The following is a 17,096-nucleotide window of genomic DNA, read 5'->3' on the forward strand; positions in this document are numbered from 1 at the left end:
GTGCCCTTCACAAAATAAATGGCATCATGAGGAAGGAATATTATGTGGATATATTGAAGCAACATCTCAAGACATCAGTCAGGAAGTTAAAGCTTCGTTGCAAATGGATCATCCAAATGGACAATGACCCCAAGCATACTTCCAAAGTTGTGGAAAAATGGCTTAAGGACAACAAAGTCAAGGTATTGGAGTGGCCATCACAAAGCCCTGACCTCAATCCTATCGAAAATGTGTGGGCAGAACTGAAAAAGAGTGTGCGAGCAAAGAGGCCTACAAACCTGACTCAATTACACCAGCTCTGTCAGAAGGAATGGGCCAAAATTCACCCAACTTATTGTGGGAGGCTTGTGGAAGGCTACCCAAAATCTTTGACCCAAGTTAAACAATTTAAAGGCAATGCTACCAAATACTAATTGAGTGTATGCAAACTTCTGACCCACTGGGAATGTGATGAAAGAAAGAAAAGCTGAAATAAATCATTATCTACTATTATTCTGACATTTCACATTCTTAAAATATAGTGGTGATCCTAACTGACCTAAAACAGGGAATTTTTACTAGGATTAAATGTCAAGAATTGTGAAAAACTGAGTTTAAATGTATTTGGCTAAGGTGTATATAAACTTCCGACTTCAACTGTAGATACCCCTCAGCAATTTCCTTTTAAGCATTGTATCATACACTTAATGACAGCTAAAATCCTACTGAATAAAACAGAAAGCCTGCACTTTACATCATCAAGCAGTTGCTGAATCCGTGTCGTTATCAAATTGTTGCATCTGCAGATAATTTAAACATTGTTATGAATAGCGCCACAGTAAGATATTGTTGTCTACTGCAATTTTATACATTCTACATTCATTCTAATAATTTAGCAGACTATCTTATCCAGAGCGACTTACAGGAACAATTAAGGTTAAGTACCTTGCTCAAGGGCATATCGACAGATTTTTTTTTCACCTAGTCGGCTCGGAGATTCGAACCAGCAACCTTTTGGTTACTGGCCCAACGCTGTTAACCGCTATGCTACTTGCCGCTTGGTTGTCCAGCCCAGACTAAACAAACAATTGTTTTGTCTGAGCCTAAACTAAACATATTGCTGTGTCTGTAGCTACACTAGAGGCTCATTACTGCAGACCATCAGATCCTGACCTCCTCTGTCCTCTCCCCCAGGGTTGGGGTCAATTTTAATTTCATTCAGTCAATTAAGTACATCCAGAATTGACTGAATTGGGAATGGAATTGACCCCAACCCTGCTCTCCTCTCCCCCAGGTGAAGAAGCTTCAGGCCATCCTTAAGCCCATGATGCTGCGGCGGCTGAAGGACGACGTGGAGAAGAACCTGGCGCCCAAGGAGGAAACCATCATCGAGGTGGAGCTCACCAACATGCAGAAGAAGTACTACCGTGCCATCCTGGAGAAGAACTTCACCTTCCTGGCCAAGGGGGCCAACCAACACAACATGCCCAACCTCATCAACACCATGATGGAGCTACGCAAGTGCTGCAACCACCCCTACCTGATCAAAGGTGACGTGTGGACATCACACGTACACACACACACGCTCTACAAATGTTAATAGTTCATAATAAAATATTAATTGTAAAATGAGTTGACGGCTGAACGAATCTGTTAACACCTGTATTCCTTCTAGCTTCCAGAGTCTTGTAGAGTCCTTTATATAATTCCACTCTGACTTTATAAGCAGCATTATGGAAATGGCTTTATACCTATTTTCTCTGACCTTCACAAGGCTCTCTACAATGCATGCTAAGTAGCCCTTTTTTCTCCCTTATCTTCTCTGGACACGTCCAGGTGCGGAGGAGAAGATCCTGGATAGCTTCAGGAAAACGCACAGCCCTGATGCCTGGGACTTCCAGCTCCAGGCCATGATCCAGGCGGCGGGGAAGCTGGTGCTTATCGACAAGCTGCTGCCCAAGCTGATTGCTGGCGGCCACAAGGTGCTGGTCTTCTCCCAGATGGTGCGCTGCCTGGACATCCTGGAGGACTACCTCATCCAGAGGAGGTGAGGTTGGGGCTGAGGATAGAGTCGAGAGCGGGGCTGGGGATGGGGCTGCTGGACTGGGCTCAAGCTCTGCTATGTGTGCCCAGATCACAATCCCCCTCACCCTCTGCTCTAGACTAAAAAGAGTCGGACCAAGACTGAAATTGTGTTCAGTTTATCAAGTAGGGAAAAATATATGATTTTGCTGGACAGTTCCAAGACCAACAGGAAAGGTGCGTGTGCGTAACATATTAATGGCTGTCACTTTATGACATAATGATGAATAGATCTGTGTTAGATACACATTTTTACAGGATATCTATGATCCATAGGGGATTTTATATTTATTAACTGAAATATACAGTGCAAGAGGTGACCAAGCATTTTGATTGGAGATACAATATGAATATTGCAAGATGTTTTATTTATTTTTTAAACACAGTATGGATATACAGTACCAGTCAAGAGTTTGGACACACCTACTCATTCAAGGGTTTTTCTTTATTTTTTACTATTTTCTACATTGTAGAATGATAGTGAATACATCAAAACTATGAAATAACACATATGGAATCATGTAGTAACCAAAAAAGTGTTTAACAAATCAAAATATATTTTATATTTGAGATTCTTCAAAGTAGCCACCCTTTGCCTTGATGACAGCTTTGCACACTCTTGGCATTCTCTCAACCAGCTTCATGAGGAATGCTTTTCCAACAGTCTTGAAGGAGTTCCCACATATGCTGAGCACTTGTTGGCTGCTTTTCCTTCACTCTGCTGTCCAAACCATTTCAATTGGGTTGAGGTCGGGTGATTGTGGAGGCCAGGTCATCTGATGCAGCACTCCATCACTCTCTTCCTTGGTCAAATAGCCCTTACACATCCTGGAGGTGTGTTTTGGGTCATTGTCCTGTTGAAAAACAAATTATAGTCCCACTAAGCGCAAACCACATAGGATAGTGTATCACTGCAGAATGCTGTGGTAGCCATGCTGGTTAAGTGTGCCTTGAATTCTAAATAAATCACAAACAGTGTCACCAGCAAAGCACCATCACACCTCCTCCTCCATGCTTCACGGTGGGAACCACACATGCGGAGATCATCCTTTCACCTACTCTGCAACTCACGAAGACACGACGGTTGGAACCAGAAATCTCAAATTAGGACTCATCAGACCAAAGGACAGATTTCCACCGGTCTAATGTCCATTGCTCGTGTTTCTTGGCCCAAGCAAGTCTCTTCTTATTGGTGTCCTTTAGTAGTGGTTTCTTTGCAGCAATTCCACCATGAAGGCCTGATTCACACGGTCTCCTCTGAACAGTTGATTTTGAGTTGTGTCTGTTACTTGAACTCTGTGAAGCATTTATTTGGGCTGCAATCTGAGGTGCCGTTAACTCTAATGAACTTATCCTCTGCAGCAGAGGTAACTCTGGGTCTTCCTTTCCTGTGGCGGTCCTCATGAGAGCCAGTTTCATCATGGTGCCGTATGGTTTTTGCGACTACACTTGAAGAAAGTTCTTGAAATGTTCCGTATTGACTGAACTTCATGTCTTAAAGTAATGATGGACTGTCGTTTGTCTTTGCTCATTTGAGCTGTTCTTGCCATAATATGGACTTGATCTTTTACCAAATAGGGCTATCTTCTGTATACCAACCCTACCTTGTCACAACACAACTGATTGTCACAAATGCATTAAGAAGGAAAGAAGTTCCACAAATTAACTTCTAACAAAGCACAACTGTTAATTGAAATACATTCCAGGTGACTACCTCATGAAGCTGGTTGAGAGAATGCAAAGCTGTCATCAATGCATGATGTTGGAGGGGCTCCAGAAAAAGCCGGTCCCACATGTCCCCGCAGATAAAAAGAGCTACTCAGAATGCGGGCTAGAAAATAAGAGGGAAGAGGCCTCGCGAAACGGTTTAAATATCTGTCACTCGTCACTCTGCCGAACAGATGTGTTGCATTAATGAGAGAGATTTTTTTTTAAACACATTTATGGTTACTACATGATTCCATATGTGTTATTTCATAGTTTTGATGTCAATGTAGAAAATAGTAAAAATAAAGAAAACCCTTGAATTAGTAGGTGTCCAAACTTTTGTCTGGTACTGTATGTTTAAATACATAATATGTGTGTATTGTAGAGAATTCGGGGGTTCCCCGACCAGTACTCAAACCTGGGGCCAGCGACTGTCAGCCCAACACCTTCACCGTTACGCCAAGAGATCCGAAGCTCTTGATGAGGTCGCTAGGTGTTCGGTTGAGGTTGCTACAGTATGTTCATAAGTTGTATGTGTGGTTCTAGGTACACCTATGAGCGCATTGACGGCAGAGTACGGGGTAACCTGCGCCAGGCAGCGATCGACAGATTCTGTAAGGTGGACTCTGACCGCTTTGTGTTCCTGCTGTGTACCCGTGCTGGGGGCCTGGGCATCAACCTGACCGCTGCAGACACCTGCATCATCTTCGACTCAGACTGGAACCCCCAGAACGACCTACAGGTTAGTCAACACAAAGTTCAGTACCACTTAGGTCCCGTTTTCCGGACCCTGATTAAACCTAGTCCTGGACTAAGAAGTGTTATACTCATTTCCTGATGCTGTTTCATGTTGTCCTGTGTGGCTCAGTTGATAGAGCTTGGCGCTTGCAATGTCAGGATTTTTGGTTCGATTCCCGCTGGGGCCTCCACTGTATGTGTATGCGCTCACTACTGTAAGTCGCTTTGGATAAAAGCGTTGGCTATTTCATGTGGGCATGCAGTATGAAATGGTATAAAGAAAAAGATTACTCACACAATGTTCTTATTATTTCGTATTTTTATTCTGTTATTTTTAGTACTACATTGATATTGATTACTGCGTTGTTGGATTTAGAGCTTGCAAGACAGGCATTTCACTGTACTTGTGCACGTGACATTAAAACTTGAAACTTTGAATGCCAGTGAAAAATAACTGTTTCAAGCCCTGTGTGTGAAAATGCTCTGTGTTTGTCCCTGCCAGGCCCAAGCTCGCTGCCACCGCATCGGCCAGAGTAAAGCAGTGAAGGTGTACAGGCTAATCACCAGGAACTCCTATGAGAGGGAGATGTTTGACAAAGCCAGTCTGAAGCTGGGTCTAGACAAGGCTGTGCTGCAGGACATCAATCGAAAGGGCAGCCTCAATGGGGTGAGTGACTGTGCTATGATCGCCTGGTCCCAGATCTGTTTGTGCTGTCTTGCCAACTCCTATTGTCATCGTTCCATCGTCATGCCAGCACAAACAGATCTAGGACTAGGTTATACTATGAAGGATGAATGTGTGATGATGTCTGGATTTTCTTTGTATACAGTGAGCTCCAAAAGTATTGGGACAGTGACACCATTTTTCTTGTCCAGCACTTTGGATTTGAAATTATATATTTGTTTATTTGAGGGTGAACCATTTAGATATTACAGAACTTTTTGTACATAGTCCCCCCAAATTAGGAGACCAAAAGTATTGGGACAAATTCACGTATGTGTATTAAAGTAGAATGCATTTGCTGTTTGTTTCGGTTGTGTTTCAGGTTATTTTGTGCACAATAGAAATGAATGTGTCATTTTGGAGTCACTTTTATTGTAAATAAAATTAGAATATGTTTCTAAACACTTCTACATTTAATGTGGATGCTACCATGATTCCGGATAATCCTGAATGAATCATGAATAATAATGAGTGAGAAAGTTAGATGCACAAATATCATACCCCCAAGACAAGCATTTTTTTGTGGGGGGAGGTGATATTTGTGCGTCGAACTTTCTCACTCATCCTTATTCACACTTCATTCAAGATTATCTGTAATCATGGTAGCATCCACATTCATGTAGAAGTGTTTAGAAATATATTATATTCTAATATACAAATAAAAGGTTGGAGCTCACTTTCATATAGTAGTCATCTTTGAGATTTCTATGTCCGTCCACACTCAGCACTGCAGTCCCTCTCAATGCTTTTGTTGCCTGTTTTGCAGTACAACACAAACAGTTGTCAGTGGTCATGCTAAACATGTCCCTTTGGACTATCCTGGTTTTTTACACCTACACCCTTTTATCAAACTTTAACTATCTAATTCAGGAAATAAAAAGAGTATTCTATTCAGGGACTAAAATGAAAATACCAGTTCCTATTCCAATTTTCGTCATTGAAAAGCATTAAAGAGAATTTGAGTTTAGTTCAGTTTAAATGACTGAATTGAAATGGAATTGACCCCAACCCTGATCTATAATTGGGTCCAGCTGATCTGAGCGCTGTTGGTATGGCTGCCTAACTAACGGGGGGCATGGTGTCCTAAAGGCGCAGCAGATGACCAAGATTGAGGTGGAGGACCTGCTGAGGAAGGGGGCTTATGGAGCGTTGATGGATGAAGAGGACGAGGGCTCCAAGTTTTGTGAGGAGGACATCGACCAGATCTTGCAGCGCCGCACCCAAACCATCACCATCGAGACAGAGGGCAAGGGCTCCACCTTCGCCAAGGTTAACACTGATCCTTATACACCTGACCTCTAACTCCTGACCCTAATATCCAGACTGTCAACATCAAGACGGTAGGCAAGGGCTCCACCTTCGCCAAGTTAAACCCCAACCTTTTATACATCTGACCATTAACCCCTGACCCATATCTTGACCATCACCATCCAGACAGAGAGCTCCACACTTGCCAAAGTAAACTCAATTGTAAACCTAACCCTTACCTGTTGAATGGTAAGGGTTAGGTTTACAATTGAGGGTTTACCTTGGCGAAGGTGGAGCTCTCTGTCTGGATAGTGATGTTCTGGATATTAGTCAGGGGTTATATGTGTTAATAAGGTTTGTATCACCACTAAAGTGGCCAAATAACTTCTTAAAATTAAGCACATTAATCTGCTTTACAAGGGGTGTAGAGCCTAACTGGCATATATAAGCAGCGCGTGAGTTTCAAGTTTGGGGAAGATCATTTTCACCATAAAAATGCACCTTTATAATAAAAGCATTACATGCATAATTGCATTTGCGGTCACTTTTGATAATGGTGTTTTCCGCTAATGTAATATTCGCACTTATAGCCTACTACCATGTGCGCATTGCTGCGCTTATAATGTGAAGAAATAGCCTAATAGTTTATCAACATTTTAAGCTAAACATTCTGATCTGTTGCGTCAGGCTCATTGTATAAAAAAGTTTTTTTGATGTTAGTGGTTGTATTAATTTGGGATCTATCGCATCCCACAACTGTCCCAGACTATGTTTGGAATATGTATTTCTCGCACAGAATAGAATAGGTCAACTTTTGTACTATGTGGGATGGTAAATTGACATAGGCTAGTGCTTTTGCTGTTCGTTAGGCTTACTCATCTTGTTGGCTGACGAAAAGTAAATGTGGACAGTTCTTCCAATATCTTCAATATGCACCTCGGAATTGGATAAGGATGCGCGCCGTTGCATCCCCGATGTGTCTGTCTTCACTTGTAGCCTGTGAGAAAGACCCGATCACGTGACAGAGCCATGTGAGTGAAAGACACTTTGGATCACCGGCTGACTGACAAAATGTCGTGACCGCCACAGCCCTACCCCTACCTTATAGATTAAACCCTAATCCTAAAACTGTCACCGTCCAGGTACTCTATAACTATCAGAAGAATGACATGTTAGCCAGTCACCACAAGTTTCAGTTTCCCCTGCTTTACACTCCGAGTGAGTGGGGAAAGGGAGATGCAACTCTTTCACCAATGTCTGATTTCAAGTGTATGTTACACACATAGATCCAGTCAGGTTGATGTGTTTGTGTGCGCGTGCATGTGTGCACGCTTTTGTTTTCCTTGTCATTTCCAGGCCAGCTTTGTGTCTTCTGGAAACAGAACTGACATTTCCCTGGATGATCCCAACTTCTGGCAGAAATGGGCCAAAATAGCAGAGCTGGAGATTGACTCCAAAGCAGAGAAGGTGAGAGGAACTAGGGAAGGGCACTATGGGGCTACCGGTTATCCCTCACCAGGGTGAAGCCGCTACATGATGTTGGAGGGGCTCCAGAAAAAGACGGTCCCGCATGTCCCCGCAGATCAAAAGAGCTACTCAGAATGCGGGCTAGAAAATAAGGGGGAAGAGGCCTCACGAAACGGTTTAAATATCTGTCACTCGTCACTCTGCCGAACAGATGTGTTGCATTAAAGAGAGAGGGAAAAAACAGCATGCGAAGCAGAGGGAGGAGGAGAGACTGCAGTTGAATTAATTCTGTTTAGTGTGTATTAGTGTGCTGCGTATGCATTTTGTGCTCCAGAGTTGTGTGTGTATATGGGGTACACTGTATGTTAGTAATGTGCGTTTTTTGGGCCTGAGTATGTGGTGTGTTAGCAGTGTGTGTACACTTATATTTATTTATATACACTGCTCATAAAATAAAGGGAACACTTAAACAACACATCCTAGATCTGAATGAATGAAATAATCTTATTAAATACTTTTTTCTTTACATAGTTGAATGTGCTGACAACAAAATCACACAAAAATTATCAATGGAAATCCAATTTATCAACCCATGGAGGTCTGGATTTGGAGTCACCCTCAAAATTAAAGTGGAAAACCACACTACAGGCTGATCCAACTTTGATGTAATGTCCTTAAAACAAGTCAAAATGAGGCTCAGTAGTGTGTGTGGCCTCCACGTGCCTGTATGACCTCCCTACAACGCCTGGGCATGCTCCTGATGAGGTGGCGGATGATCTCCTGAGGGATCTCCTCCCAGACCTGGACTAAAGCATCCGCCAACTCCTGGACAGTCTGTGGTGCAACGTGGCATTGGTGGATGGAGCGAGACATGATGTCCCAGATGTGCTCAATTGGATTCAGGTCTGGGGAACGGGCGGGCCAGTCCATAGCATCAATGCCTTCCTCTTGCAGGAACTGCTGACACACTCCAGCCACATGAGGTCTAGCATTGTCTTGCATTAGGAGGAACTCGGGGCCAACCGCACCAGCATGTGGTCTCACAAGGGGTCTGAGGATCTCATCTCGGTACCTAATGTCAGTCAGGCTACCTCTGGCGAGCACATGGAGGGCTGTGCAGCCACCCCAAAGAAATGCCACCCCACACCATGACTGACCCACCGCCAAACCGGTCATGCTGGAGGATGTTGCAGGCAGCAGAACGTTCTCCACGGCGTCTCCAGACTCTGTCACGTCTGTCACATGTGCTCAGTGTGAACCTGCTTTCATCTGTGAAGAGCACAGGGCGTCAGTGGCGAATTTGCCAATCTTGGTGTTCTCTGGCAAATGCCAAACGTCCTGCACGGTGTTGGGCTGTAAGCACAACCCCCACCTGTGGATGTCGGTCCCTCATACCACCCTCATGGAGTCTGTTTCTGACCTTTTGAGCAGACACATGCACATTTGTGGCCTGCTGGAGGTCATTTAGCAGGGCTCTGGCAGTGCTCCTCCTGCTCCTCCTTGCACAAAGGCGGAGGTAGCGGTCCTGCTGCTGGGTTGTTGCCCTCCTACGGCCTCCTCCACGTCTCCTGATGTACTGGCCTGTCTCCTGGTAGCGCCTCCATGCTCTGGACACTACGCTGACAGACACAGCAAACCTTGATGTGCCATCCTGGATGAGCTGCACTACCTGAGCCACTTGTGTGGGTTGTAGACTCAGTCTCAAGCTACCACTAGAGTGAAAGCACCGCCAGCATTTAAATGTGACCAAAACATCAGCCAGGAAGCATAGGAACTGAGAAGTGGTCTGTGGTCACCACCTGCAGAACTACTTCTTTATTGAGGGTGTCTTGCTAATTGCCTATAATTTCCACCTGTTGTCTATTCCATTTGCACAACAGCATGTGAAATGTATTGTCAATCAGTGTTGCTTCCTAAGTGGACAGTTTGATTTCACAGAAGTGTGATTGACTTGGAGTTACATTGTGTTGTTTAAGTGTTCCCTTTATTTTTTTGGAGCAGTGTATATGCCTACATCTTATGTATTTTCTGCGCATGGATTTGTTTGGCATCCGTACACAGTATGGAATGTGTTTGGGGTGTGTGTATTGTGCTGTGGATGGGTTCCTATAATGTCTGTAAAGCTTGAATATGAACTACCATCCCCTGGCTGTGACAGGAGAGCCTGGTGATTGATACGCCTCGTGTGAGGAAGCAGACGCGCCACTACAACTCGTTCGAAGACGACGAGCTGATGGAGTTCTCTGAGCTGGACAGCGACTCAGAAGAGAGGCCCTGTCGCACCCGCCGCTTCAGCGAGCGGAACAGACGCTACCTCCGCGCCGAATGCTTCCGCGTCGAGAAGAACCTGCTCATATTTGGGTTATTTTCTCGCCTCTAACATTCCTCAGTCACACTTTCATTGTGCCATACTGTAATAATTATTGTGAAGTGCCCTATGTAAGTGCTCTCTCACTGGCTTAAGTAACCTCAAACTGTACCTTAGTAAGCACTCTAACTGGCTACTGCAGGGTTAGTGGGACAGTGTTTTCACAAACATCTCCTCGAGTAATTCCCAGTCAGTACCATTTATATGACTTATTCCGGTACTAGCACACCTGATTCAATTGGTCAACTAATCACCAAGCCCCTCATTAGTTGAATCAGGTGTGCTAGTTGTGGAATACATCAAATATAGTCCCTGCCAAATATATTGGCACATTTGCACTTTTTTTAAAGGCCCAGTGCAGTCAGAAACGTGATTTTCCTGTGTTTTATCTATATTTCAAGATTTCCAGCTCTTTTAGTGTAAGAGCTGTTTGAAAAGTCCGCCTGAAATGTCAGCCTGTTTTGGTGGGATGGAGTTTTGACCAATAGGAAAGAGGGTTCCAAACCACTCTGCCATTAACAGGTAGTTTTCATTTTTCCACTCCCGACTCAGACCACGCCCAGACAGTCTTAGCAAAGTTCTTGCTTGAGAATTGTTTTTGTTTCTTTTTGACTATTTTAATTGAAAACAATCACAGTAAGGTACTTAATTGTTACCCAGAAATTATTTGATATGGAGATCAAAACAGCTGCATTGGACCTTTTATCCCCTATTTCTTCTAAAATAAGTGGAAGTTGAAAAAGCTTTGGTCTCCACACCTTGTTAGTGGATTTTCAACATTGCAGAAACAATTGTATTTTAACTTAAGTTCAAAAAATTTACTTAGAAAATATAGACATAAATTGGCACCCCAGAGCTAGTACACAGCCTTTGGCCAAGATAACTGCAGACAAACACTTATTGTAGCCATTAATGAGTGTGCTGCAATTTGGCCCACTCTTCAGCAGCAAACTGCTGTAATTCTTCAATGTTTGAGGGGTGCCCTCCACCAACTGCTGTTTTCAGATCTGTCCATAGCAGTGGCGGTCGGTGCCGTTTTAAGATGAGGGACGACAAGTATTTTTTTAATGAGCGTGGCCTTATTTCTATTACAGCATATTGGATGACTGTCATTCATATTCCATTCACCCAGCTCAATGTAACATTGACAGGTTTAGGCTACTACATGATACTCTAATTTTCCCAATACCCATCATGAGGTTGCTACAACCTAGCCTATGAATTAAAGTTTACAACGTAGGTGCACAGGTCGAGAGAAATTTGAGTAATTTAAGGTGACAGTGACACATTCAATACCGTCTTGCACACTCTTGCCTGCATCTAGCTGATCTAGGGTGTAATCATTAGTCCAACAGTTGCATACAGTGGGGAGAACAAGTATTTGATACACTGCCGATTTTGCAGGTTTTCCTACTTACAAAGCATGTAGAGGTCTGTAATTTTTATCATAGGTACACTTCAACTGTGAGAGACTGAATCTAAAAAGTATTTGATACATCAGAAAAGCAGAACTTAATATTTGGTACAGAAACCTTTGTTTGCAATTACAGAGATCATACGTTTCCTGTAGGTCTTGACCAGGTTTGCACACACTGCAGCAGGGATTTTGGCCCACTCCTCCATACAGACCTTCTCCAGATCCTTCAGGTTTCGGGGCTGTCGCTGGGCAATACAGACTTTCAGGTCCCTCCGAAGATTTTCTATTGGGTTCAGGTCTGGAGACTGGCTAGGCCACTCCAGGACCTTGAGATGCTTCTTACGGAGCCACTCCTTAGTTGCCCTGGCTGTGTGTTTCGGGTTGTTGTCATGCTGGAAGACCCAGCCACGACCCATCTTCAATGCTCTTACTGAGGGAAGGCGGTTGTTGGCCAAGATCTCGCGATACATGGCCCCATCCATCCTCCCCTCAATACGGTGCAGTCGTCCTGTCCCCTTTGCAGAAAAGCATCCCCAAAGAATGATGTTTCCACCTCCATGCTTCACGTTTGGGATGGTGTTCTTGGGGTTGTACTCATCCTTCTTCTTCCTCCAAACACGGCGAGTGGAGTTTAGACCAAAAAGCTCTATTTTTGTTTCATCAGACCACATGACCTTCTCCCATTCCTCCTCTGGATCATCCAGATGGTCATTGGCAAACTTCAGACGGGCCTGGACATGCGCTGGCTTGAGCAGGGGGACCTTGCGTGCGCTGCCGGATTTTAATCCATGACGGCGTAGTGTGTTACTAGTGGTTTTCTTTGAGACTGTGGTCCCAGCTCTCTTCAGGTCATTGACCAGGTCCTGCCATGTAGTCCCTCACCTTCCTCATGATCATTGATGCCCCACGAGGTGAGATCTTGCATGGAGCCCCAGACCGAGGGTGATTGACCATCATCTTGAACTTCTTCCATTTTCTAATAATTGCCCCAACAGTTGTTGCCTTCTCACCAAGCTGCTTGCCTATTGTCCTGTAGCCCATCCCAGCCTTGTGCAGGTCTACAATTTTATCCCTGATGTCCTTACACAGCTCTCTGGTCTTGGCCATTGTGGAGAGGTTGGAGTCTGTTTGATTGAGTGTGTGGACAGGTGTCTTTTATACAGGTAATGAGTTCAAACAGGTGCAGTTAATACAGGTAATGAGTGGAGAACAGGAGGGCTTCTTAAAGAAAAACTAACAGGTCTGTGAGAGCCGGAATTCTTACTGGTTGGTAGGTGATCAAATACTTATGTCATGCAATAAAATGCAAATTAATTACTTAAAAATCATACAATGTGATTTTCTGGATTTTTGTTTTAGATTCCGTCTCTCACAGTTGAAGTATACCTATGATAAAACTTACAGACCTCTACATGCTTTGTAAGTAGGAAAACCTGCAAAATCGGCAGTGTATCAAATACTTGTTCTCCCCACTGTACATTCATTTCTATTGGACAAATTCAGGTATGTTTATCACCGCTTCGTTCCGTTTAAGAAACGTTTTTCAACAGAATCGGCGGAATGAATACACCTCTGATCACACGCAAACACAGTTCACTTTCATAGCAGTCACATACAAACAGCATGATCACTTTGATCGTTGTAGCTATAATTTCTTCTCGCGTCTACGCACTCTCCTCCTCTCACCTTTTCCCTTCGCTTGTGGACTTCAGTACACAACACATTAACTGTCTGTGACCAGGCGAAAAAAAAAATAATAACTTTACATGCCAAACTTTCATATCATAACCGCTAACCACTACCCACTGCCTACATTGTTGTCACCATTATTAGCTAACGTCATAGTCAACATAGCTACTGGACCTAACGCGTTAGTAAACCCGTTACAATCATGCAGTACAGTGTATAGTCAGCAAGCAGTTTAGCAGTTACACCGGCAGGCCCCGGTGGTAATACATTTATAAAACCAAAAGCTTACCTTGGAAGAGTTCCAGTGTTGGATTGCCATAGCCAGCTAGCTAACATAGCATCCCTCTCTGAGCTGGGTGCTTGAGTAGGCTACACTAGCTACATTCACCACATTTTCTGCACTGCGGTGCTATCTAGCTGTAGCTTATGCATTCCGTTCTAGATTCATTCTCTGATCCACCTGATTAGGTGGACAACATGTCCGTTCATGCTACAAGAGCTCTGATAGGTTGGAGGAGGACGTCGTCTGGAAGTTGTCAGAATTACTGTGTACGTTTATGGAAGGGGGTGAGAACCATGAGACTCCTAGGTTTTGTATTGAAGTCAATGTACCTAGAGGAGGACGGAAACGAGCCCTCCGGCTACACCATGGTGCTCCCCTACAGAGTGCTGTTGAGGCTACTGTAGACCTTAATTGCAAAACAGTGTGTTTAAATAAATTATTTGGTGATATGTGAATATATTTAGTATAGTTTTATATTGAAAGGATCTATTTTATTTTTATTTATTTTTAAACATTTTTATGAAATTCACTGAGGAGGATGGTCCCCCCCTTCCTCCTCTGAAGAGCCTCCACTGGTCCATAGGTTTTGGATTAGATTCAGATCTGGACTCTTTGCTGGCTACTCCAGAACAGTCAAGCATTTCTTATTGAACCATTCCTGGGTGCTTTTTGTTGTGTGTTTGGGGTCGTTGTCCTGCTGGAAGACCTAAAACGTTCAATGGAGACCCAGTTTTTGGACACTGGGTTGAACATTGGACTACAAAACACCTTAATAATCTGCTGATTTCATGATGCCTTGCGCACGTTCAAGGCCCACAGTACCAGGGGCAGCCAAGCAACCCCACAGCATTATCAAACCTCCCCCATGTTTGATTGTAGGGAGGGTGTTATTTTCATTGAATGCCTAATTTGATCATTGATAAACACAGAGCTAATCTGTATTGCCAAAGAGCTCTAATTATGTTTCATTGGTCCACAGAACATTTTCCCCAGGATTTAGGCTTGTTTAGGTGGGATTTGAGAAGTTCAATCAGGATTTCTTGTCTCCTTCAGTTGTGGGGTCTTCCTATGACCAACGACCACATTAAGCATTCAAAGAAAATAACACCCTCCCTACAATCAAACGTGGGGAGGTTTGATAATGCTGTGGGTTTGCTTTGCTGCCTCTGAACGTGTGCAAACCTCATGATATCTGCAGATTATCAAGGTTTTGTGGAGTGCAATGTTCAACCCAGTGTTCAAAAACTGGGTCTCTGTTGAAGATTGGTCTTCCAGCAGGACAAAAAACCTAAACACACATCAGAAGCACCCTTGAATGGTTCAAGAGGAAGCGCTGGACTGTTCTTGAGTGAAAAGCGAAGAGTCCAGATCTGAATTGCATCCATAACCTATGGTGAGAGCTGAAAACAGCAGTTGATGGAGGGCACCCCTCAAACATTGAAGAATTAACCTCTTAAGGATCGGACACTTTTTTTTCAATTTTTGCATAAAATCTAACTGCCTGTAGCTCAGGACCCGCAAGGATATGCATGTTCTTGATACCATTTGAAAGGAAACACTTTGAAGTTTGTGGAAATGTGAAATTAATGTAGGAGAATAACGCATTAGATCTGGTAAACGATAATAGAAACAAAAAAAATGTGTTTTCTGTTAATTTTTTTGTTCCATCATCTTTGAAATGCAAGAGAAAGGCCATGATGTAATATTGTAATTTGGCCACTAGATGGCAGCAGTGTGCGTGCAAAGTTTCAGATTGATCCAGTGAAGCATTGCAATACTGGACTGTTTTGTATCAAGTCTGCCCAAATGTGCCGAATTGGTCAATTGATACATTTTCAAGTACATAACTATAGAGAACATACATTTTGTATTATCATATCATTTTTGTAAGTTTACACACTCCCAGGAATGTCGTACATGATGGATCATTAGTTTATAAACACTGGAGCCAGAGACAGTAGGGGTTCAAACTGTAGAACCCAGTTCCTACATTTGAATATAAAAATAGATTTTATCATACAAAACTATGCTACATTTGATCTCTGGGACCCTTAGGATGACAAATGAGAGCAAGATTACTGAATGTAAGTACATTATTTACCTTCAGAGGTGAATGTATCAAACCAGTTGCCTTTAAGTGTTTTGTTGTTGTGCACTCTCCTCAAACAATAGCATGGTGATTTTTCACTATAATAGCTACTGTAAATTGGACAGTGCAGTTAGATTAACAAGAATCTAAGCTTTCTGCCCATATAAGACATGTCTATGTCCTGGAATGTCTGCTGTTACTTACAACAGTCATGCTAATCACATTAGCGCACGTTAGCTCAACCATCCCGTTTACGGGACACCGATCCTGTAGAGGTTAAAGCAGTATGCTGCTGAAAAGTGGGCCAAATTGCCAGGCTGTGCAGCCAAGTACTAGCTCCGGGGTGCTAATATTTTTGTCCATGCGATTTGTCTTTATTTTCTAAAGTAAAATTGTAAACTCAAGTTTACAAAATTAAATTGGTTCTGCAATGTTGAAAATCCGACAAGGTGTGGAGATAAAATAGGGAATTCTTTAAGAAAAGTGCAAGGGTGCCAATGTATTTGGCTGCAACTGTATGTGGCACTGGCTGGGGTTATTCGTGGAGAGGTGGGGACTCAATGAGAGCCTACTGCAGTAGGCTACATTAGAGTACAGTTGTATTTATTGTATCCCACCGACTCTGACACTAGTGTGGTGTATCTGTGCTCATGCCACCTGCTACATCTGTTTGTGCCCACACAGCTGGGGTCGCTGGAAGGACATCCTGACCCACGGGCGCTTCAAGTGGCAACTGTCTGAACGCGACATGGAGGTGCTGTGCCGGGCGCTGCTGGTCTACTGCTTGCGCCACTACAAGGGCGATGACAAGATCAAGAGCTTTATCTGGGACCTCATCACACCCGCCAAGGATGGCCATAAACAAGACCTGCAGAACCATTCTGGTGAGAGATTCGCTTACATCCCCTGAAACAAGCTACCATTCAGGAAAGAGGACTGACAAAATGGCTAGTTATGTTGACAACACTCAAATGTATAATTAAGCTCTGAAAAGCAATGCATAGTGCCAGAGTTTGTCATAGTGGTCTATAAAGCAGATTCCAGACTGTGAATGGCCCCTGGGGTCTCGAATCCTTGCTCAGCATCTTGTACTACTCGTACTACATCTTGTATCTACTCTGTTTATCCCTTAGCAATAAAGTTTTAAAAAAGCAATCCTCACCTTTGTCTGATGGTTTGCTTTGATTACTCCAAATAACTGTAGCTCCAACTCTGATTCCAAAATATGTGCTTTAATGTGGACTGGTGTGCTACTGATGATTGCTTGATGTAAGATGATTGCTTGGTATCGCTCAAACCCAACCT

The 17,096-nt window shown here is 43.4% G+C and overlaps 1 protein-coding gene across 2 annotated transcripts in view; it reads left to right on the forward strand.

Moving 5' to 3' along the window:
* The window catches only part of LOC311133485 (chromodomain-helicase-DNA-binding protein 6-like), a 125,482-nt gene that overhangs the window by 82,857 nt on the left and 25,529 nt on the right, over window positions 1-17,096 (forward strand). For both annotated transcript variants that reach the window (XM_084166971.1, XM_084166972.1), the window contains exons 15-22: window positions 1,274-1,529; window positions 1,816-2,026; window positions 4,315-4,510; window positions 5,009-5,173; window positions 6,320-6,499; window positions 7,835-7,945; window positions 10,104-10,306; window positions 16,476-16,675. In XM_084166971.1, the coding sequence (XP_084023097.1) occupies window positions 1,274-1,529; window positions 1,816-2,026; window positions 4,315-4,510; window positions 5,009-5,173; window positions 6,320-6,499; window positions 7,835-7,945; window positions 10,104-10,306; window positions 16,476-16,675 (1,522 nt within the window). The remainder of the gene's footprint in view (window positions 1-1,273; window positions 1,530-1,815; window positions 2,027-4,314; window positions 4,511-5,008; window positions 5,174-6,319; window positions 6,500-7,834; window positions 7,946-10,103; window positions 10,307-16,475; window positions 16,676-17,096) is intronic.

This window comes from Coregonus lavaretus (assembly GCF_964263955.1).
Source record: "Coregonus lavaretus genome assembly, chromosome: 8".
In the NCBI taxonomy this organism is placed as follows: Eukaryota; Metazoa; Chordata; class Actinopteri; order Salmoniformes; family Salmonidae; genus Coregonus; species Coregonus lavaretus.